This window comes from Melanostigma gelatinosum (assembly GCF_949748355.1).
Source record: "Melanostigma gelatinosum genome assembly, chromosome: 2".
Taxonomy (NCBI): domain Eukaryota; kingdom Metazoa; phylum Chordata; class Actinopteri; order Perciformes; family Zoarcidae; genus Melanostigma; species Melanostigma gelatinosum.
Window position 1 is genome coordinate 1,647,772 of NC_136635.1, and position 22,859 is coordinate 1,670,630.

Consider the following 22,859-nt stretch of genomic DNA (forward strand, 5'->3'; position numbering starts at 1 on the left):
CTTGTCATGCTAACTCCACAGCTTTTCTATTAAAGGTTCTGAATTCGACACATATGAGGAACTGTTTCCTCTCGGCTCTCGATATGGAGACGGCTGAGCTGGCGGCTAACAGCTAACAGTGCTAACAGCACCAAAGGTGGAAACAACAGATACAGTGCTGTCAAAGCTAACAGTGATAACCTGGGGTCGGTGCTACACTTGGTCGGGACGGCAGTGAGAGCAGTGCAGAGCTGCGGTGTTTCTAGCCAGTGGGGCAGGTTCACAGGTCTTACATGCACTAACAGCTCGGACAACACACAAAGAGAGAGAGAGTGACTTCATTCTCTGCTCAGGTAGACATTACTTTATGAATGAAAGATAGTCCTGATGGGCAGGTGGCCCCTTGCATGTAGCCCCTATCATCAGTGTATGAATGGGTGTGAATGGATGAATGATGACATGTAGTGTTAAAGCGCTTTAAGTGGTCGGAATACTAGAAAAGCGCGATACAAGTACAGTCCATTTACCAGAATTTATCATGATTTCACTGCATTCCCCTGTGTCTTGAGCTTCTCATTTAGATGCATCCCCCTCAAATAAAAAGCCAGCTGTCTCAGGTTCAGATGTTCTTGTGGTTGTGATTAGAAAGATTAGTTTACAGCTCAGAAAGCCTCTGTTTGCAGTCACAATAAATCTGCAATTAAAAAAGCCAGTGAGAGAATTAAGAGATGTGTTAAGTTTATAGTGGATGGGCTTTTTCCAATACCACCATTCCACACGCACGCATGCACGCACGCACACACGCACGCACGCACGCACGCACGCACGCACACACGCACGCACGCACGCACGCACGCACACACAGAGAGAGAACAGGGCCAGGATCAGTTCAACATGATCTCATTTCCACTCGCCCTATTGTGCTGCTTGGGCCTTTTAAGTAGTTCACGCATGGTTAACGTTGTGAAAGGATTGCGGTTAACATTGTAACACGTGATTCTCATTGTGAAACTATCAAGGTTAATGTTAACACCCGTTATCGTGAAACGGTCGAGGTTAGCGTTGTAACACACATTGAAAAGGAAACTGTCGAGGTAAATATAACATGTGGTTACCATTGTGAAAGTGTCTCGGTTAACGTTGTAACACATGTTTATTGTGAAACGTTTGAGGTTAACTTTGCAACACCTTGGTTATGTTGTGAAATGGTTGAGGTTAATTCACTTGCCTCGGGGCGATCGGTTGCCCCGTCGCTCAGAGGTCCCTGCGGCCGATCGACCCGGTCACGTCTGTTTCCTGTGCTGACCCCTCAGTGGTGGAATGAACTCCCCACTGACCTCAGGACAGCAGAGTCGCTGCCCATCTTTCATCAGGCTGAAGACTCGCCTCTTCAAGAAGGCCTACCCTGAGCCTTCACTTAGCACTTACTGTATTCATACTAGCTTATTGCACTTATTGTATTCATATTAGTTTGTGGCACTTATTGCATTCGTTTGTTTCTGCACTGTACGTAAGCTCTGGTTTATGCTCTTAGATACTTGTTTGAAAAAGGAGATGCACTTATGACTTCTGGAACGCAGCATAACTAAATTACCAGTTGTATGCCTCCACCAACCAGAGACATGTTGCAATTTACATCCATGTCTGCCCAGAATTTCATCACTTGATCATTTTACCTTGTCAAACATTTGTGTGAAATTTTCATAATTGTCATATTTTTGAGTGTCAACCACTTCATTTCCTGCATTTTGTTGCAGACAAAAGTTCTGGTAAAGCCTTGATTCACTCAATGTTGGTATTAATTTTGGGCAAACCGACCCTTTGATATCTACTTATTTGCAATTGCACATTGGTTACCAACAGAATATCACAAGTACTGTCACTCAATCTGAAAGCTCCAGGTCTTTGGCACCAACATCACGTATCACGTTGTGCTATGTCTTAGGGACTAATCCATCATAGTGCTCGACAGCGGCTGGTGTTTACACATGGAGCAGATGCTACAGGCACACTTTGGGTACACCGCACTGCAGACTTTTGACTGTAATAATGTACAGTGATGTGTCAAACACAATGTTGTAGGATAAAGTGATCGACTTTGTAATGACAAAGCAAAACTGATTAAACTAAAACATGGAATATCTATGTTTGAAAGTGACGCCATTGTTTTGAATGTCAATTGCTACAAAATAATATACTTGTTTCAAGACACCCACATGAATAATTCAGTGTTCAGTTCAACACTATTCACCCACCCGTTTATTTAAAAAGCTGGATTTTTATTCATGTCTTTAGTTGAAGGCCAACATCATGAAATATGGATGTTTAGCTAAGATGTTTGTCTGGCCTTCTCTCTCTTTACACACATTTCTCGTTCAGCACTATTCACGAATGTCAATCAGTTTAATATCACAGTGTTGTTTAGGTGATAGAATTGTATTTCATGTAAATGTAAAGTGTCCTTAGCCCATTGTTTTTAAGAAAATAAAGAGAATAAAGAGAAGTAAAAAGAAAAGAGGAAGCATGTCCTCACCTGCTCGGATGCTGGGGAGCAGCAGAGCTGCCAGAAACATGGCACATGTCTTCATCTCTCTCAGTCCGCTGCTGACCAACTTTACACCTTGGAACACTTGGAAGGTTGCTTCAGACCTCCAGTGGGCGTCACGTCAGAGGGACTTTCACAGTGGGTGTGCCGAGTTCACAGCGGGAGGCCACCAAAGGCACCTAGAACATCACATTGAAATGCAGAGGACTCAGTAAGACATGTACAAATAGGTGACTCCCTGGTGGACAAGCAGGCCATACAGTAGAATAGTCTTTCAGAACACCATCTGTTGGTTTTAGCTTGATATTTAAAGTCATTATGACAGTAGATTATTCTACTGAATGTAGGGAGACAGTAGAGACACTATGAGCTGCATGAGCCACTGTTCTTCATTGCCAGGTCGTCAGATACCGACACTTTGTCTCTCAGCGTCTGATACGCAACTTTGTCTCCTGCAAAATAACATTTCCATACAACTAAACTGCATTCCTCATGACATTTACAGAAAAATCTCCTGTTATCGGTCAGTTTTAAACAATTTTGGTTGACGTTGAAAGTTGGCCGTCCTTCAATCAGAGGATCGGTGGTTCGACTCCTGGCTCCGGCTCTGCTGGTTGTGTGTCGATGTGTCCTTGAGCAAGACACTTAACCCTAAAATTGCTCCCGTAGCTGTGCCTACGGTGTATGTGACGGAATCTGAATTGTAAGTCGCTTTGGATAAAAGCGTCTGCTAAATGACTGTAATGTAACGGATCTAACAAACACGACTTTCACCTACTGTTCATTTCCTTTGTGAAATCAAACATAAACATTGACTTATTTTAAGTCACGTACTTGACTTACGTACAAAACTGAAGTTACGTAACAAACTTACTTATTTTAACCCAAAACATGATCCTTTGCTAAACCCAACAAAGTAGTTTTATTGCCTGAACCAAAGTTCCCAGTGCATTACTAAGTTCAGCCAAGAGGTCCTGACCAAGCGTCCTGATGATTTGGGAATGAGAATGGGTTGATTGTTCTTGATATCTGATCTGATAACTTCATATCTATTATGTGCAAAATGTTCAATTGTGTCTTTTACAGTGTGCAGAACTGTTTAACTCCACCTTCAAACTCCACCACCATCTTGACTACTGTGTAATCACTAACAGTCTTTGCTAGCCTTCCATCACATTCCTTGTGTTTAGCATACATTGGTTGTAAACCTGTGCTACAATTTGCATCTACACTCTCTGACTTATCACCAGCTCGCTAATTACAGTCTTTTGTCTCAACCAAGTCAAGTTGGCTCTTCTGTATTTTATTTTTTGCTTTTCCAGTCTCTCTTAGCAGACTGGAGAGTCAGCACTGCAAAATTCTTCAATATCACGTGCACTGTTCTGCACAAGTAATGCTTATTTTCCACAGTGTGTCTTTGCCATGTACAGTAACAGATCATCTGTATTTTAAATATGTAGCCTATCTATATGCACTAATGTGTGGAACAATATTACACTTTCATATTTAGCGTGTAACATTGTAAACAAGTCTTTTATTTCGAATGTAATGATATTTTTTTCTCAGAATTATAACCACGATTTCAGCAAATAGTCTTACTCTGACCATCAGTAAGATAACAGGATCAGGAATATCGTCTGGACTTGGACCAAACACGAACACTGAGTGTTGTTGACTGCAGTCAAGCACAAGTCTGATGAGGATCAAGCTTGTCCAAGGCTACATCTGCACACTACGCTGTGCATGGGAAATACAATACAGACAAATGTTTGTGCATACATACACAGTATACACAACATAATACAACACAGTAGGATTTGTTCCCCATTGTTTAAAAAGTGGCGCTAACTGCAGCTACATAAAAAAGTCTGTAAATCATACAATGACATATAGCATTTTGAATTACTCACTGAACGCATGAACAGTGTTTACTGCAGATTAATTCACTGAAAGGTACAGCAGCTCTGCCTTGTGAAGATTCCCCCAGCATTCCATGACCTCCAGGACATAGTGTGAATGGCTGTAAACTGCAGCATCCTGATGCTGGCTCTGATTAGATGCAATTAGCTCGTGCTGCAATGTAGAGAGCTCAGTAAAAGGCTGTGGGCATAAAGGAATGCGATAATTATTAATCATAATTTATTTGATCATGCAATTAGCTTGCTGTTTGACTATTTGTGACAGAGTTGGTGGGAGTTTGTCTGTGCAGCGAGTTGTAGTTTGCTGGCCCATGTACCATGCATGTTGTCTTAAAGAGCCACACACAGCCTCATATTTCATTCAATTTGTTTGGTCGACGTTGCGCTGCTATTACAGCTGGTCCCTCTATTACTCACTTCATCTCTGTCCAAATGTCGATGTATTAATGTGAGTGTGTGCATATGCTTTGCAGTTGATCTGGATATTTGAAGCCTATATATGTATGTGCACACTCACAGGTCACGGCTGAATAGTAATCATTGCAAGCTTTCTTCCAGGTAACCTCCTCTGCATATCAATACAAATCATAAGATTATCTCATCTAGCTGCTGCTCCCTGTGCTACAACAGCAACAAAAGAAGATGAAAGATTCCATTTCTTGCTGGCAAAGTGCTCCTTTTAGCAACTATGTGACTTCTGGTGGTCAGTTACTGCAGATTCAAGGACATTTCACACAATTTGTAATCTTCTGTTTAAAGAGAAATTGTGATGGTGGAGAGCTGTTTGGGTGCTGCAGGAATCCACAGTCTCCAGTAAAATTATATTTTACAGCAATTGTGTTCATCATTCATCTTTGGAGATTGTACAGTAGAAAGATGATTGCTCTCGTGATCGGTTTTACACACCACCATTACTACAACATGCACTGCACACTGTAAACAATCTACAATAAATCATCTTTCCTTAAGACTCAATCACATCAAAGTTAACTAAGACCAAGGACGCCTGAGATCAGAGAATGTACTGTATGTGGCAGCATAGAAATATTCTGCATGCTCTGCTCCAGAGACCATGGTGAATGCATTATGGGATGTAGGTTTAAGCATAATCCCAGATGAGGAGGGTGTACTAGCAGGTAGATGGGTAAATTACTCAGGAGGAAGTGGTGGTTAAGATAAGATAATCCTTTATTAGTCCCTCTGTGGTTACCAGAGTGTTCTGAGCCCTGCGGGACCCAACGGGTCGGGCGGAGTTCATACAATTGTTTACAAATGATGTTCGGGTTTGACATAATTGACATGTTGCTTGAAGTTCAATTTAGTAAAAATAAAGAGTGACGGTTTCAGGCTGGGCTTGGTTACGAATCTCTTGTGCGCTGTATGGACAGAAATATGCGGCCCGAGCGGCACTCTAGTGGGAATACTGTGAACAGCCAGAAAGAGACCGGGGTCTACCCTCACCTCCACCACTGGCAATAGCAGCTGATCAAACAAAGAGAAGTCTCTGTGCATTCTCAAGAATGTTAACAGGCAGTTTGGTTATCCCTGTAATTCACCAGTCACCTTCATTTTCTCTTCCGAATGAGTTTGTCTAACGTGGGTTTGTTTCCAACCTGTCTGATAGTCTGACTGCTTGTGTTTCACCAAGTTGTGAAAAACAGCAGTTTCACTTTAACTCTACCTGAAGTCGTGTTGGATTAAATGAGACATGACCACATGTTGCTATTCAGTTATTGGAAAATAATAATAGCATACTGTTTATAATGTGAAATAAATGAAATAAAGGACATGAGAACATTCTCGTGGATCATTGTTTATTCTTTTGAAAACATGGCTGCCAACTAAAACAACACACAAAAATCACTCCATCTCTTCAGTTGCCTTATGAGGACACGATCATCAGCACTGCAGGGCAAGAAAACAGCAACATCTTGTCGGGGGGGTCGTGACAGAAATAGAACAAACCTCAATAACAACCTGTTTTCTGCAATTTGTCAGTAAGTTCATTAGATGGATATTTATTTTGCTTGGGTTTATGGATTTATGTTGCAAAAACAAAAGAAAATGCATATTGTCCAAAGTGGCAAGTGGTTTGTACACGTATGAAGCTTTTCATGTGGAACACTTTGAACCTTCATGGCAGTTATTGTTTGACTGTATTTATTTTTGCGACTGTGAGATCAAAATTCCTGGAGGAACAAGAGTGACCCACACATGTGGTGGTGTGGAAGGAAATGGGAGAGTGATTATACGGCTGTTCAACTGTATTCTCATTGATGCATTATGAGTGAGATGGTGTCATGAGGGGGCTCACATGTTTCCTTCTCGGGGCCAAAAGGCTCCTGACTTGGCAACAAAAACTGGTTCAGTGCATGTGTTACTGGCTCTCAGTCAGGAATGCAGCCTCAGAGGAATACACTACACCTTTGATCAACATTGTATAACCTCGGTCTATATAGATCGATAGATCGATAGATCGATAGATATATATATATATATAGATATAGATATATATATATATATATAGATATAGATATATATATATATATATAGTCCAAGTCTCAGGCAAACACTTTGAAACACTTTGCACGTGTTATTACAGTTTGGCGTACTGAAGCTATGAGCAGTTTGGAGTATGGGCTCCACCCAACTTGCATTACTGCTTTAATCACATTATATCTGGTTTGATTGAGCGGATTCATGACAAGAATCAGCACATTAACAGAGAAGCAGGGTGGAAGAAAATAACTGTATCTTTGGGTGGTGGATGATTAGCTGCATTTAACTTCAACATTAACAGGTTCTATTCCAAACTCATGCACGAGGTTTTCAGCTTTTCGTGTTTAGCAATGACTAAAAGTCCTTCTTCACCACATTGTTTGAATTGCCTGTGACCTTTTCAGGAGGTGAATGTTGTGTATTACTTTTAATGTGTAGATTAGATGTTAGGGGGTCATTTTGGGACTTTTCGACCGCAGCCTTAGTCCCGCCCAGAGGAGATGCAAGTGGAGGAGGCGAGAGGAGACGAGAGAAGAGGCAGCAGGCTTTTAACAAATAAGATATTCTTGCCTCGGAGCGTCATTTTTCTGGGTGTTTGTTGCTCCTGTCACACATTACTATGGAAACAACACAATCGTGGCTAGAAGTGGACACATTGGCAAATGTAAGAAGGTTTCTTGTCTTGTCCGAACAACAGATCAAAATCCAAACATATTTGATTTACAATTATGAAAAACGAGAAAGCCAGCTATCATTCACCTTTGTTGTGACGTAATCGAACAACACATCGAATAAAGTAATCAGAGAGGTTCCAGTAAAATGTCAAATAAAGTTGTGTCAATAGATTAATAAATCAATGATTGCTCTACAGCAAAAATAACAAAATGAAACTAATGAATACAATTTGAAAACAATTTATAACAATAAAAAGTTGTTAAAGGTGGTTATTATGGAATAATTAAAACATATATTCCTAACCACTTTTCCTTGATCTCTATGGAAAATGTCATGGGGTCAAGGAAAGATGTGAAGGTGTGAAGAGAAAAGATGTGAAGATTTCTAATTTATCCAATTGAGAGCGGACATGACCACATTATGAAAGGCAGTGGATAACAGCATTTGATCATCACAGTGGCTCCCATTCACACCCTCAGCACTTCACCTTCAGCCCTCAAGCCGACAGAGAGACTACATGCAAACACACTACACACATGTATGCATGCTTAAGTGTAAATGACATCTCTAATTGTGCCAAAACAGTGCAACTCTTCCGTACTTCAGTATAACTGTGGTGTAGAGAAAACAGTCACATTAGGAAATCCGTTGTAAATTCAGATGTATGGGAGAGACGACACGCAGAGCTGATGTGCTGCAGGTTATTGGACACTTTACGAGCTCAGAGCGACCCTAAAATTTCGGACTCAAGCTGGCACTGCTCTCACACATACTTCCTAAAATATTACCATCTGAGAAAAGTGTGCCACCTCCCCTTCTGAACTACACTGCCTGGCACACATACAGAGACGCAGCAACACACACAAGTTGACCGAGGGTGGAGGACACTTTCAAAGAGGTTTTTATGACTTCCACAGTAACAAAAACGTACAATTAATCTCTCGCAAAGACATGCATTAAGTCCATAAATAGTAGGTAATAACATACCTCTGGGGAAGTACAAAGTGCCGGGTGGAGTTCTGTTGGTTGGATTAGCAGCTCTGTTTGAGGTCTTACTAAACTCCAGCCATATGGAGGTGAAGAAAATCTGCTGACTTCACACACACTTCACGTTTCACATTTATGTCTGAATAAATGTTTTGCTCCCTGTCACGTCTGCAGGAAGCCAATCCCCTTACAGCTTCAGGAATACCACGCCACTGTTGTACATTTTCATAAGCTCACACTGCATTCCATTTACAGTGGAGAAATCCCTCATCCCAGCTGATGGGCTGCAGTTTGAATGGATGTTTTAGTAATCCAGTGCGTTTCTCAAAAGCCCTGAATGTTTTAGGTTTGTAAATTACCTTCAAGTGTGCTACTACTGCTGCTACTGCTACTACTACTGCTGCTAATACTGCTGCTGCTACTACTGCTGCTGCTGCTACTACTACTGCTGCTACTGCAGCTACTGCTACTGCTGCTGCTGCTACTACTGCTGCTGCTGCTACTACTACTGCCGCTACTGCTGCTACTGCTGCTGCTGCTGCTGCTGCTACTGCTGCTACTGCTACTGCCGCTACTGCAGCTACTACTGCTGCTGCTGCTACTGCTGCTACTACTGCTGCTGCTGCTGCTGCTACTGCTGCTACTGCTGCTACTACTACTGCCGCTACTGCAGCTACTACTGCTGCTGCTGCTACTGCTGCTACTGCTGCTGCTGCTGCTGCTGCTACTGCTGCTACTACTACTACTGCCGCTACTGCAGCTACTGCTGCTGCTGCTGCTGCTACTGCTGCTACTGCTGCTGCTGCTGCTGCTACTGCTGCTACTACTACTGCCGCTACTGCAGCTACTACTGCTGCTGCTGCTGCTGCTGCTACTACTACTGCCGCTACTGCAGCTACTGCTACTGCTGCTACTACTGCTGCTGCTGCTGCTACTACTACTACTACTGCTGCTACTACTACTGCCGCTACTGCAGCTACTACTGCTGCTGCTGCTACTGCTGCTACTACTGCTGCTGCTGCTGCTGCTGCTACTGCTGCTACTGCTGCTACTACTACTGCCGCTACTGCAGCTACTACTGCTGCTGCTGCTGCTGCTGCTACTACTACTGCCGCTACTGCAGCTACTGCTACTGCTGCTACTACTGCTGCTGCTGCTGCTACTACTACTACTGCTGCTACTGCTACTGCAGCTACTGCAGCTACTGCTACTGCAGCTACTGCTACTACTGCAGCTACTGCCGCTACTGCTGCTACTGCTGCTACTGCCGCTGCTGCTGCTACTGCTGCTACTACTACTACTGCTGCTACTGCAGCTACTGCTACTACTGCTACTACTGCTGCTACTGCTGCTACTACTGCTGCTGCTACTGCTGCTACTGCTGCTGCTACTACTGCTACCGCTACTGCTATTACTGCTACTACTGCTGCTGCTACTACTACTGCTGCTACTGCTGCTGCTACTGCTACTACTGCTGCTACTACTACTGCTGCTGCTACTACTGCTACTACTACTGCTACCGCTACTGCTATTACTGCTACTACGACTGCTACTGCTGCTACTACTGCTGCTGCTGCTGCTGCTACTGCTACTACTGCTGCTACTACTATTACTGTTACTGCTGCTACTACTGCCGCTGCTGCTGCTACTGCTGCTACCGCTATTGCTGCTACTACTGCTGCTGCTGCTGCAGCAATTTTCTTTAATGGGAGAGTTCACATTATGTTTATATTAATTATATGAAGGTAATGTAATGAACAAATGAACAAAAATCAAGGAACACTTTACTCATAAAATTCCTATTTGTATATCAATTACTCACCCAGTGATACCTTGGATTCCTTAAAGACGTTGTTTTTCTCCAATGCCTCTAGAGTGGATAAAGAATCAAAAAACAGACTTGATGAATTGAAGTGAACGGGGTCCGCTTTCAACAACAGCAAAACAATAAGACAACATCCGTTCACAAACTCTCACACAGCTCATGTAGTGTAACCGAAGTCTCATTTATCAGCACATGCATCTTCACTAAAACCTGACTATTTAAAACACTTCCTCCACACTACCGTCTCAAGCAGGGACTCGCTGTGCACCTGGCAAGTGTGAGACGATGGCGAAAAAGTTTTAGAGTTTGTAAATCGATTATATAGTTATGCTGTTGTTAAACGCAGCCTTCATTTACTTCAATTCATAAAGGAAATAATTTTTTGTTCACTGTGGAGGCATGAGAGAAAAATTCAAGGTAACACGCTGTGAGTACCTGATATACAGATGTTTATTTTAAGGGGGAAGTATACATTAAAAAACTAGCAAAGCAGTTAAATTAAACTTTGGGCTTGGCCAGTGGCAATTAACATAAACAGTGCCCTCTTTAGCACAATTGTGCTGTGTTCTACTTTATCACAACAAAGCAAATTTACACTGAGGATAGATGGACATGTCCCACGTGAAAAGGGTACTGATATCTCCTCCGCATGTTTCCCAAGTTAAAGCTGTCGTGCCGTCAAATAGCCGGAACTAAAGGGGGCAGAACGGGAGAAGAAGCCTTAGTGCCGGAGCAGCAGCCAGGACAGTGTGTGAAATACAGGGCGTCCTTGACACTTGAGACTCCCTGAAAGCCTCAACAGATACATTTAGGAGGTCTCTAAAAAAATATCTCTTGCAATTGTCACTAAAATGGCTTTAAAAAGCTTAGGCTACTATGTTTTAATATATTAATAATGAGTGCGAGAGAGGATTTCCCGCCATATATGACACAGTTCTCTTGTTTTTGGACCTAGACGACCCCTCTGAACAAATTTGATCCAGTAGCTCTCATGAAATCTTACTGCATATAAAGTCTGTGTGAGACTGGAGCACTAGACAGGGGCACTAGGAGCTAGGAGTATGGTGAAAGCTCTGGCAGAAAAGTTTGAGGAGTGGATGCTCCGGATAAAACAGAAACTGTGTTTAGAGGAAGGATTAAAGTCGAGAAAGGAAAGCGATTGAGGGTGAGGAAAAACACGGATCACCTTCAATGATTGAATTGTCTTTCTCGCTGCTCTTTTTTGCACAGGAAGACAGGGAGGGGGGAGATGTAGCGCGCACACCTGCAGGCATACATCATCAGCACCAATGGACACTGTTGTATGACTACTCTCACTGCCAAGGGGAGCCATAAGTTACACACTGCAGGTTTTAAAAATGCAACCTTAAATATGTGTTATTATCAGTAGTTAAATTAAAAGTAATCAATGACCAGGCAGGGAAACAAAACTTAATGTATGAAACTAAAGGTGATTTTCAGCAGAGTTAGAGCTTTGGTAATGCAGAACTGTACAACCATCAACAAAGCATTTCTACTCATTTTTCTTTTGAATACTAGCATTATTATGAGAAGCAAGAAGCCAATTCCATTTTAATGTGTTGTTCAATTATTGGATTTCTTTCTTTGAGGATCGATAACTCATTTTATCGGCTTGTCAGCGTTTTTGGGGCCCTAAGCAGAATTTTTTGTTTGCCTTTTTTTCATGTTCCTGTCTGTCATAATTTAAGTATTTTTCTTTTTCCCGTTTAAGGCATACTGCATTCGTTTTCCTTTTTTCACATTTGAAAATTGCAAAGTTGACTTTAAACAAAAGATTGAATGTATTCTGGCTTGTTGTGTTATCTCGCAGTACACCTCATTCATAATTCAGAGCTGGTTATATTTCACCAAATCACTTTATGAGAAAAATGCATTGTAGTAACAAGTTTATAGTGAATCTCCAGGTCAACGTGCTGCTGAGCTGACAATCAAATTCTGCTTAGGGCCCCGAAAAAGTTTAGGCAAGCTCTGCAACACACACACACACACACACACACACACGCAGGTATGTGAGAAGTAAGTCTGCCCACAGTGCTAACAATATGTATACTATTAGCAACATCCTGAGGCCTGCAGTGACAATGGGTAATATGATTCACTCAGCAGCCAGTCAGCCAGTTTTGATAACAGACCTGCCTCAACACACATGCTAACAGGCAGGAGGGGGAAGTGTGTGTGTGTGTGTGTGTGTGTGTGTGTGTGTGTGTGTGTGTGTGTGTGTGTGTGTGTGTGTGTGTAGGTGTGGAGGTGTGCATCTTTCATGAAAAGCCTGTAAAGTCTGGATTTGGTTGCAGGAAAATAACATTTGGTCACATACTGAACATGCTGTCCTCAACCCAGGGGCGTCGTTATGCCTATTTTAGGGGGGCTGAACTGTCTGGAGCGGATCCAAGCTGACATTGGGTAAAGGCAGGGTTAACCCTGGACAGGTCGCCAGACCATCACAGGGCCGACACATAGACACAGACAAACATTCACACTCACAGTCACAACTAGGGGCAATTTAGAGTCATCAATTAACCTAAGCTGCATGTCTTTGGCTGTGGGAGGAGGTTGGATAGAACAAAATAAAGACGTTTGCTACGAAAATCCATTCTATAATTTTCATTGCATAATCTTATATCGTAAACAAACAATCCGTATTGAAATTGACAGAACGAATATGAAAATAAGTAGTCTGGAGCCGTGTAGACCAGCTGCTATCAAACAACAAAGGGATCTGTATCTGCCAATTTGGATCATCATTGATCTGCAATTAGTATCGGCGGCAAAAATACATGATCAGGGATCTCTAAAAGTTATATTTTCTCCCTTTTGTCTTTTGTGCTGATCCGATCGGTGATCTGATCGGTGACTCTAGCCCGTGATACGATCCGAACCGTGAGTTTTATGATCCGTTGCACCACTAATTGGAGTACAAGAAAAGAATCCCTCTGTCACTGGGATAATATTATGAAATCTCTCAAGAGTTACATTAAAGAGAAGGAGACGGGGAAATGACCTCATTAAAGCTGGCGGTAGAGTCACCAGCAGCATGGGGCGGGATGCTCGGCGAGCCCCGCAGTCATACTGTGTGATCCCTGCACAGCCCAAAGAATACAGCAGCTGAAAATGTAAGCATGATGAAATTGAAACACACAAATGATGAAAGTTATTTGAGATTAGCGGTGGGTGGGGGTACCTTCACTTCACTGTATCAGTGCTATTGTCTAGATGGAGAGAAGAATATTACAAGAATATCACAAACTGTAGAGGAAATAAAAAGAAGTATGTGTGGGAAGGGGAGATATTAGCGTTGAAGGAGAAGTAGGAAGTAGAAGTATTCACCACTGCACTGCAATGAATGCTGTAAATTAACGGTGGATTTACAACAGTATCTTACAGTATTTCATTACAACCAACATACGGGAAATATTCATCCTACGTCGGTTAACCATCATACTGTTAATTGTAGGCTTATGTTTCTGCTACGATAGCACATTTTTATTTATCAAACTGCTCATAGTCCACTAATCATTTTTGAGTGACAAGATGTGATCCTGAACGTGACTTTGGACAGCACAGCTTCAGTAGTCATCCTTCTGATCACAGCCATGTAGAGATTAACCGAGGAACCGAGACGAAGTATTGTTTTGTCTTCATGATTATTGAACTGTTAACATCTCAAATGTTTCATTACATCAAGTTGCTAAAATGGGCGAAGCAAGCTCTGTAACATTAGCTAGCTCGAGCGCAAGTAGCTATAGTAACATTAGCTAGCCAACAGCATAGCCAGCAAAGGTAATGTATGTAAAAATAAATTGCTAATTACAGTGAAAAGATGTAACATTGCTTACCTAACTCCAACTTATTTGTGCTATTATAGACTAGACTGTAGAACGAAAGTTCCGAAAGTTTGTTCTATTTCATCCTTACTGGCCGCGTTTTGGCCGATAGCTTTCCCGATTGCTTTCTCTGCTCCGCCTGTGCCAGGGGTTCAAAAGGACGCAAGCATAGGGTGTCCAGTACCAAGGTCCCAAGCAGGGGTCTTCGGGGCGCTCGGGGGACGCAATCGCAGGGACACCAGTCTGTGGCTCCCTACTGTCTCATTGTTAACCTTAGTATGCTTCCCTTAGTATTCAAATCCGCAGGCATCTGTTGTCACAATCTCCCAGCAGAATGGAACAGAGCCCATGGGGACACCGTTTGCCAGATATGCCCTCTCATTCCATGGGGATAGAGCGAGTAGGCACTGTTTTGATACTACTATTGCCCTGTATCTGTGCCACTTGGCGTCCAAGTGGAGGCTGTTCAGCCATCTGCAAACCCAAGGGAACGACAGCTGAGGCAGCTGTCAGTTTGCCCAATAGGCGGAGAAAAGGATGTAGGGCAACCGTCTGCCCCCGCAGAAGGGGGAGAGGTTGTGGGGGATGTCGTCCAACCGCTGGACCAACGAACAGGCTCTCATAGTGACTGCATCCATAGCCACACTAATGAAGGTTATGCTCTGAGAAGGGCTGAGGTAGCTCTTCTCCATGTTCACCTTGAGGCCCCACCGGGCCACGTGAGAGAAGGCGAGCAGTGTCCTGTGCCGCCTGAAGCCTAACTAGTATCTCATCAAGTTAGCCTGAGCAAGGACACTGCTCACTGTGAAGGGCGGGCCGACAGCGTAACTCTACGCTCTCGCTATCACGCCACTCGATTAGCTAGAGCGGAAGCACTCGGCTAACCATGGAAAACAAACTGTTATAGTCTCACCGATTGCTGTCTTCACGACTTAGGTGGCCCTTATCAGACTGGTGAATGACCGATGATAGGGGCGTCCACCAGCTCGATGGTCTGAACGGCGAAACACGCCGTTCCCTCCTAAGAGGGACATCTTGTCGCAGCCTTTGGAGGGCGAGATATTCGCAACTCCGACCGGTGGTCACAAGGCTACAGCGACAAGCTCCAATATGTCTTGATCGTAGACACATCTTTATTTAAGCTTATACTCGACCTGCGCATGCGCAAGACAGAAGATATCCAGTGTTAAGCACTGCCTCTGGCGGTCAGTAAGGATGAAACAGAACTGCCAACCAGAAGGAACGGGACGATGTTCAAAAGGGAGAGGAGACCTAGAAATGTCAAAGTGTGTCTCCAAGACGATGAAGTGAGGCACTCAAATCCTCTCTCACTGTTGGATCTCTATTTCTCCTTCTCTTCATGCAGGTCATATTTACATGTGTAAAATGTGTGTGTAAGTATTTATTTTTCTTTTAAACATCTTCAGTTTGGGAATACAAATGTTGCTTATATTATATGTCTTACAAAGTCAGCCGTATAAATGATTGAAGACAAGTAATAAACCAGCAATATTGTATTGTATATGCATCATTGTATTGTCTACATTTTTTTGTTGTGGGGCGATAAAAGCAAAAGTAGCAGATTTTATCATCCTTTGTAAATAAACGGTAACATGCTGCTACATACCATAAAACCCAGTTATTCCACTATTACATACTGTAGTCTAATAGACGGTAAGATACTGTTGAAATAAATTACAGTAGGTGCAGCTCAAAGTAACAGTAAATTAGTGGTGTCTTTGCTGCCAGTATTTTAGCTATTTGTCAGTCTATAGTTTAGGCGTGAGTTGCTGAGAGTTGGAGATATCAGCTGAAGAGACATCTGCCTTCTCTTCAATATACTGGAACTAGATCCACTAAAAGCAGCAAAAATACATTTGATAACTCAACATCAAAGTCTTTTTCTAGCAATCATGACTTGGTTAATCAAGATAATTCACAGACCTCGTTGTGAGCAGTTTCATGTAGGACCTATTTTCTTTCCAACCACCAACTGTATCAATGCGCACAAGGAAGCATGCATCTATATATCTATGCAACGCATGCTTCCTTCTGCACGGTTGACAAATACTGCGTTGTAGCCATTGTACCGTCATGTCTTGATGCTTGTCAATTTCAACGGGAATAATCATTGTTATGATTCCCTACAGTGTAATACACCTTGATCATTCATGCCTGCTGCCTCAGAGATGTTACCAGCCTAGTAGTTCAGTCCTGGGTGACAGAGCACACAGCTAGCAGGTTTCCACTGATGGGATGACTAAATATATAACAACTCTTGTTTTAAGTACTTCATCCAATTAAGATGTATATCCTGGTGAGACACAGCAACCATGCTGAGAGGACGAGAGGAGGCAGAGTGAGAGATGCTCGAGAAGTTGACAGTCACATGCAATGCTAACATTTTTACCAGGTGCATATACTGCATATAACTTGTGGCATAGGTTTATTTCTACCGTTGACGAAAAAAGAAAGTCAAGTGTTGAAAATAGAGAGCAGTGACGGCAGTGGAGTGGTAACAGGGTGGAATCATATTTACATCTGACAGCTGTTGATGTAACTCCTGCCCTCTGCCCACTGCAATGACAAACTCCATTTCACTGACCTAGCAACCCTTGGAAGCTGCACACCCATTTTAACCATGACACGATACACCATGAATGTCTCCCAACCCCTTGTCCATCTACTGTCTCTCACACGGTGAGGTGCCACTGGAACACCAGTCAGTACTTATTATTGGCTCTAGTTTGATGGGGATGGCGTGTAGCCTCAAGAGAATATCTCAGCAATTCACTTCAGTGAAGTGTGCTGTGTTGGAATGAAATGGATCTACTTGAGCTATGCTGGACCCCTTGGTCTCTCTTTACAAACTCATCTTTGAGCAAACATCGTCGAAAGATTACATAGATACCAGATAAATCAAGCTTAATTTGGGGGAAATATTAATTGAATGAGGCGAGTAGACTAAGTTATGGTGCTGTATTGATTTTTTTTTTATATCGTGTACTATGTTGATCTGCGGATTAATCGGAGGAGAGTGTACCTGAGATTGAGTCAAAAAAGTACACAGTTCTAACATTCTTGCATCCTCGTTCTCTTTCTCAGGAGAGAGGAAGAAGATGTTGGGTGGAGGGACAGAGATTTTCCCTGTGCTGAGCATTTTCTGGGGTCAAGCCACCAAGCCTCAGTAACTCAGTATGCTTCTAACTGAAACCCAGCAGGTCACATGATACCAATAATGCAGCTTGAAACCTGACTGGAACTTTGAATTAATCAGGAAATGCAGCAGTCACGCTAACATGCGGGCTTCATGCACAACTGTCATAGAGCCTGGAGCTCTGCTCCTCCTCAAGACATGGATCACTGTCCTCTGCAACACAGCTTCAAAAATGTGCCTAATTGTGACTGAGTGATGAGTGTGGAAGGAAGAGAGGAAATAACTGCTGATCCTTGTGGAGGTGTTAAGGCCTAAACCAACAAAACACTTAACAAACCAACTGCCTATTTATTTCATTCATATCACATATCCATAATGTAAAACACAACTACAGCCGAGCTGCTACGGAAGCTACAGGGACACATCAGTGCTTTTTGACAGGACAGGGACATGAAACCCATGACGCCAAACACATTAGCACATGCTCACATGGCAGCAATCTGCAGTGATACAGTCAGGATATGAGTCCCTTAGAAATCAAATCATTTGTTTCTCCCATAATTACCTTTCCTGTCCTGTTAGTACAAACTCCTACCGGTCACTCCCCTGCACATCCCTTCTATTACACTCGACACTTTTACACTACACTTACATCTCACTTGTTTATAGTCCTGTTATCTGTTCGTTTGTGCACTTTATTTTATATTTCACTTAATTTTATATTTTACTTTATTTTATATTTTCTGTAAATTTAATATGTTTCTACTTTGCACTGTTGATTGTTGTTTTGCACCTCCCGTCATGTCAAATTCCTTGTATGTTCAACATATCATGGCAATAAACGGTTCTGATTCTGATTCTGTCTATTTTTACACATGGCCACATTTCTTGCTCTATACATGTCTTTCTTCTTCAGTATCTTCTGAGACTCTAGCTTTAATGCCCATGTAGGGAGGGATCTTTGGAAGCGTAATCATTTAATCTCATTTAGTCCTCAAAGGAAACGGTGTGTGATGTCCTAAATTAGATGCCGTTGACCAGACTTACACACAGGGCAATGCTGGGCTTTAATCTGATGAGCTTCAGTTAAGAGCAACAGAGCACTGCTGGATGTCATTAAACAGAGCCAACCTGTACTACAAGCTTCACTATGGGTGCTTTGAAAACTAGACAAATCTATTTAAAGCCGTACAGAATATCAGGAAAGCAGAGCCTCAGAATTAAAATATGTGCCCTCAAGAAATACACTTAAACAGGGCCTCAGCCTCCTGGAACTATCTCTATTATTGCTGTCAGTCAACAGCACGGCCCATCAAACTGTCAACATTATGTCCCAACAGCAGTACCTGTCAGGTGTTGGAAAGTGTCATAACAAAATAAGCAGAGATATTTCTAAGCATGGCTACATTAACCTGTTAAGGGGCCCTGGGCCAACTGGACCCCTGTAGATCCAAACCTGACACCCTCAATACATTGTCATTGTTTCCATTAAAAGGGCAACTTCAGTATTGTCCCTTGAATTTGTGTCTAAGTATATCAAGAAGGTACTGCGCTCTCTCGTACTTCTTCTGTTTTTGTTTATTTGTCTTGTTTCCAGCTCTCCCTCTCTGATCGCATTCAGCAGGGCGAAACTTTTAAACACCCGTCAATCCACTGGTCAAACTTCTTCGCCGTTTTTCATTGAACCGGAAAGTTTTACAGAGCTTTTAGTTGGAGGAGCAGCGGCTCTGCTCGGGATTTGCTGGAGACGGCGACGGGGGAAGCGATGATCAGGAGCGCTCGTTAAACTGCGTCAGCGGGGATTCAGAACTGTGCTCCTGTCAACCCATCTGACAAATGTCCGCTCTCTGGCCAACAAGATGGATGAACTGCTGCTCCTCAACACAGCAAACACGGACTTTAGTAGATCTGCCGCCTTGTGCTTCACTGAAACCTGGCTTGGTGAGCACATCCCGGACAGCGCACTACAGCTTCCAAATCCACCAAGCGGGCCGCGTAGCGGCATTGTCGGGGAAAAGGTATCTGCTTCTATATTAACCAAGGTTGGTGTGCAGATATCACACTGTTAAAGGAATCATGCAGCCCTCAATTAAAAAACATTTAATTCACCGCAGGAGTTTTCCTCATTCATTCTGGCCGGTGTTTACATCCCACCTCAGGCCTGTGTGAGTGAGGCGCTCCAACACCTGGCTGAGCAGATCACCAACATTGAGCACAAATATCCAGACTCATTGTTCTTGGGGACTTCAACAGAGCAAACCTCAGCAAAGAACTGCCAAAATACAGACAGCATATTACGTGTAGCACCTGGGACAAAAACACACTGGACCACTGCTACACTAATAAAGGACACATGTCACTCACTCACCTGTGCAGCTCTGGGACTCTCTGATCATTTTCTGGTTCATCTTCTCCCGACCTACAGGCCGAAACTAAAATCTGTAAAGCCTGTGGTGAAGACTGATGAGATGGACCAACGAGGCAAAGCTGGAGTCACAGTCACTGATTGGAGTGTTTTTGAGGCTGCTGCTACAGACCTGGATGAGCTCACTGACACTGTGACATCGTACATCGATCAGTTTCTGTGAGGACATGTGTGTGCCAAATAAAACCTGCACATATAACAACAATAAACCCTGGTTTACTGAAAAACGTAGGCCGCTTCGTCGGGCTAAGGAGGAGGCCTACAGAAGTGGGGACAGGATCCTGTACAACCAGACCAGAAACACAGACAAAGGAGATCAAGGTAGCAAAGAGGAGCTACACTGAAAAGCCTTCGGAGTCGTTCTTCCTCTTCTTTTGATGAATAAACCCTCTCCAGTTCAGATAAAACTGATGCTACTGCAGCATCTAAGCTAACCTCCTCAGGAGCCGCCATTCTTGTTTAGAACCAACAGTCTCCTCTCCGTGTTGCGCAACGCATTACTTAAAGCCTGACAGGATGGATTGTTGTTTGATCTTGTGATCCCACGATTGTCACGTAATCTCGTGATATTATTAGACTCACTGCCATGCAAGGTATTCCAACACAGCAAACTCTTCCTGGAACTCCTTTCTCCAACTTGCACTCACATTTCCACCGCTGTCGATTGGCAACAAGTCATCTCACGAGATTTCAGAGTGAGACTTTTTCTTGAGCGAGACTTGGTTAAACACAATAACAAACAGACCGGATGAAGCAAAAGGTAAGAAAAGCGGTTTTAAGACACGTTCTGTTGACTAATAAACAACCTTAAAGGAATCTAACGTATCTTACCTGTTACATGTCTTGGCTTTCATTGCAGTTTTTGCTGCTTTACCGCTCCAGCTGAGATTATCTCAGTGCTGAACAGGCTGACCTGAGAACAGACCACCACTGTCAAGACTCTGCCTATAGCTAGATGTAGAAGTCTGTAATGGCTGCAATCTGTACTGCCTGTAAATTGATTTCATTCATATCGACGACGTTCTGCATTAAGCTCACTCTTGGTGTCTTCTTTTGATAAACACACAGACTCACAGACACACGCACACATACACTCCTCTCCCTCTCTCTCTCTCTGTGTCTCTCTCAGTCAGGTCTTAGGGATCTTTAGAGGTCTTTCCCCCCTCCTCCACCCCCCCCCCCCCACACACACGCCATTTTAAAATAAAAGGCCCACAGAATGAATCCTAACTGAAATGCTTGTGATGAGCCTGTCATTTAATAACCGGTTTGTGTTTATCTAACATTATGATTCTGTCTCCTCTCCCCTTCTCCCCATTTCAAAATAAAAGCTCCAGAGAGTGAATTCTCACTGAACTGCTTGTGATGAAGCCTGTCATTTAATAACCTCTGTTTGTGTGTCAAACATTATGATTGTCTCCTCTCCCCCACCCAGCCCCACCCTTTCAAAATAAAAGCCCCATGGATTAACTGTATGTAAACATTAAGCTCAAAATTCGGCTTTTTTGTTGAAATAATGAATGCTCTTACTAATACTGCGACAACTACTACTGCTGCTAATATTTCTAGTATTACTACGACTACTGCTGCTACTACTTCCACTACATCTTTTGCTGTTGCTACTATTACTAGTGCTATTACTGCTACCATCAATATTATCACTACCACTACTGCTATTACTACCACTACGACTATTACTTATACTACAACTGCTACTACTGCTATTCATGCTACTACCATCAACACCTCCCAACTTCAGTTTCATGAGCGAAACAAGAGCGCATAAGAAAGGAGGTGGAGTTGCCATTTTATTTAATGATTCTCTTCAATGCAAGCAGATGTCCTTTGGTCATTTTAGTTCTTTTGAATATGTGGCTCTGAATTCCACTCAAGCTTTATTCCTAAACATTTACAGACCGCCTAAATACTGTGCAACCTTCTTTGATGAGTTTACTGAACTGCTGTCTGTAATCTGTATTGATTTTGACTGTGTTGTTATTGTTGGTGATTTTAATATCCATGTTGATAATCCCCAGGACAGAGAGTCTATAGAACTATGTGGTGTCCTTGATAACTATGATCTGACTCAGCATGTGACAGGACCCACCCACAACAAGGGGCACACTCTGGACCTAATCATCACCAAAGGTGTAAACATTTCCAAGGTTGCTGTGACTGATGTTGCACTCTGATCATTTCTGTGTTTTCTTTGAGAGTGCAATCTCCTTGCACACAAATGTCCAAACCAAGGTTGTGACAAAGCGTTACATCTCTGAAAACACCAGTGAACTATTTATTCAGAAGTTCTCCTCCACACCAGCCCTCTCTTGCCTCTCAGTCAATGAGCTTGTAGATGGCTTCAATTTTAAAGTTAAAAATATTATTGATGCCATTGCACCCACTAAAGTGAAGGTTGTCTCGGGTAAGCAAAGATCTCCTTGGAGAAATGCTACGTTGGTCAAAATAGAGAAACGAGAGTGTCGGAAAGCTGAGCGCAGGTGGCGAAAAACTAATCTCCAGGTTCACTGTGACATCTATAAAGAGAGACTTCGCAATTATAATTTGGAACTTAGAAATGCAAGGCAGTCATTCTTCTCTGACATCATAACCAAAAACAAGAACAATACACGCGCCTTATTTGCTACCGTCGACAGGCTAACAAACCCTCCAGTGTCGGTAGCTGCTGAGCTCCAATCCACCTGGGCATGCAATCAATTTGCCTCCTTTTTTACTGACAAAATTCAGAAAATTAGACAAGCAGTCAGTGCCTCCACACCAACCACAGGATATGTGTTGTCCCGATCTCTGAATAACAGCCATTCAAATATCATGACACAATTTCATTCAATCGACCGTAGAAGCCTAGAAGACATTATACAACATCTGAAGTCATCCTCCTGCTGCTTGGATATTCTACCAACACACTTTTTCAAAAATATTTCAAACTGCATGACCACTGATCTCTTACATATTGTAAACACATCCCTTCTCTCAGGTGTCTTC

General features: G+C 42.8%; 1 protein-coding gene across 1 annotated transcript in view; it reads right to left on the minus strand.

Annotated features, from left to right (window-relative positions):
* The window catches only part of cemip (cell migration inducing hyaluronidase 1), a 206,771-nt gene that overhangs the window by 115,203 nt on the left and 68,709 nt on the right, over positions 1-22,859 (minus strand). Inside the window, exon 2 of the mRNA XM_079287577.1 lies at positions 2,513-2,703. Coding sequence (XP_079143703.1) covers positions 2,513-2,567 — 55 coding nt within the window. The 5' untranslated portion in view covers positions 2,568-2,703. The remainder of the gene's footprint in view (positions 1-2,512; positions 2,704-22,859) is intronic.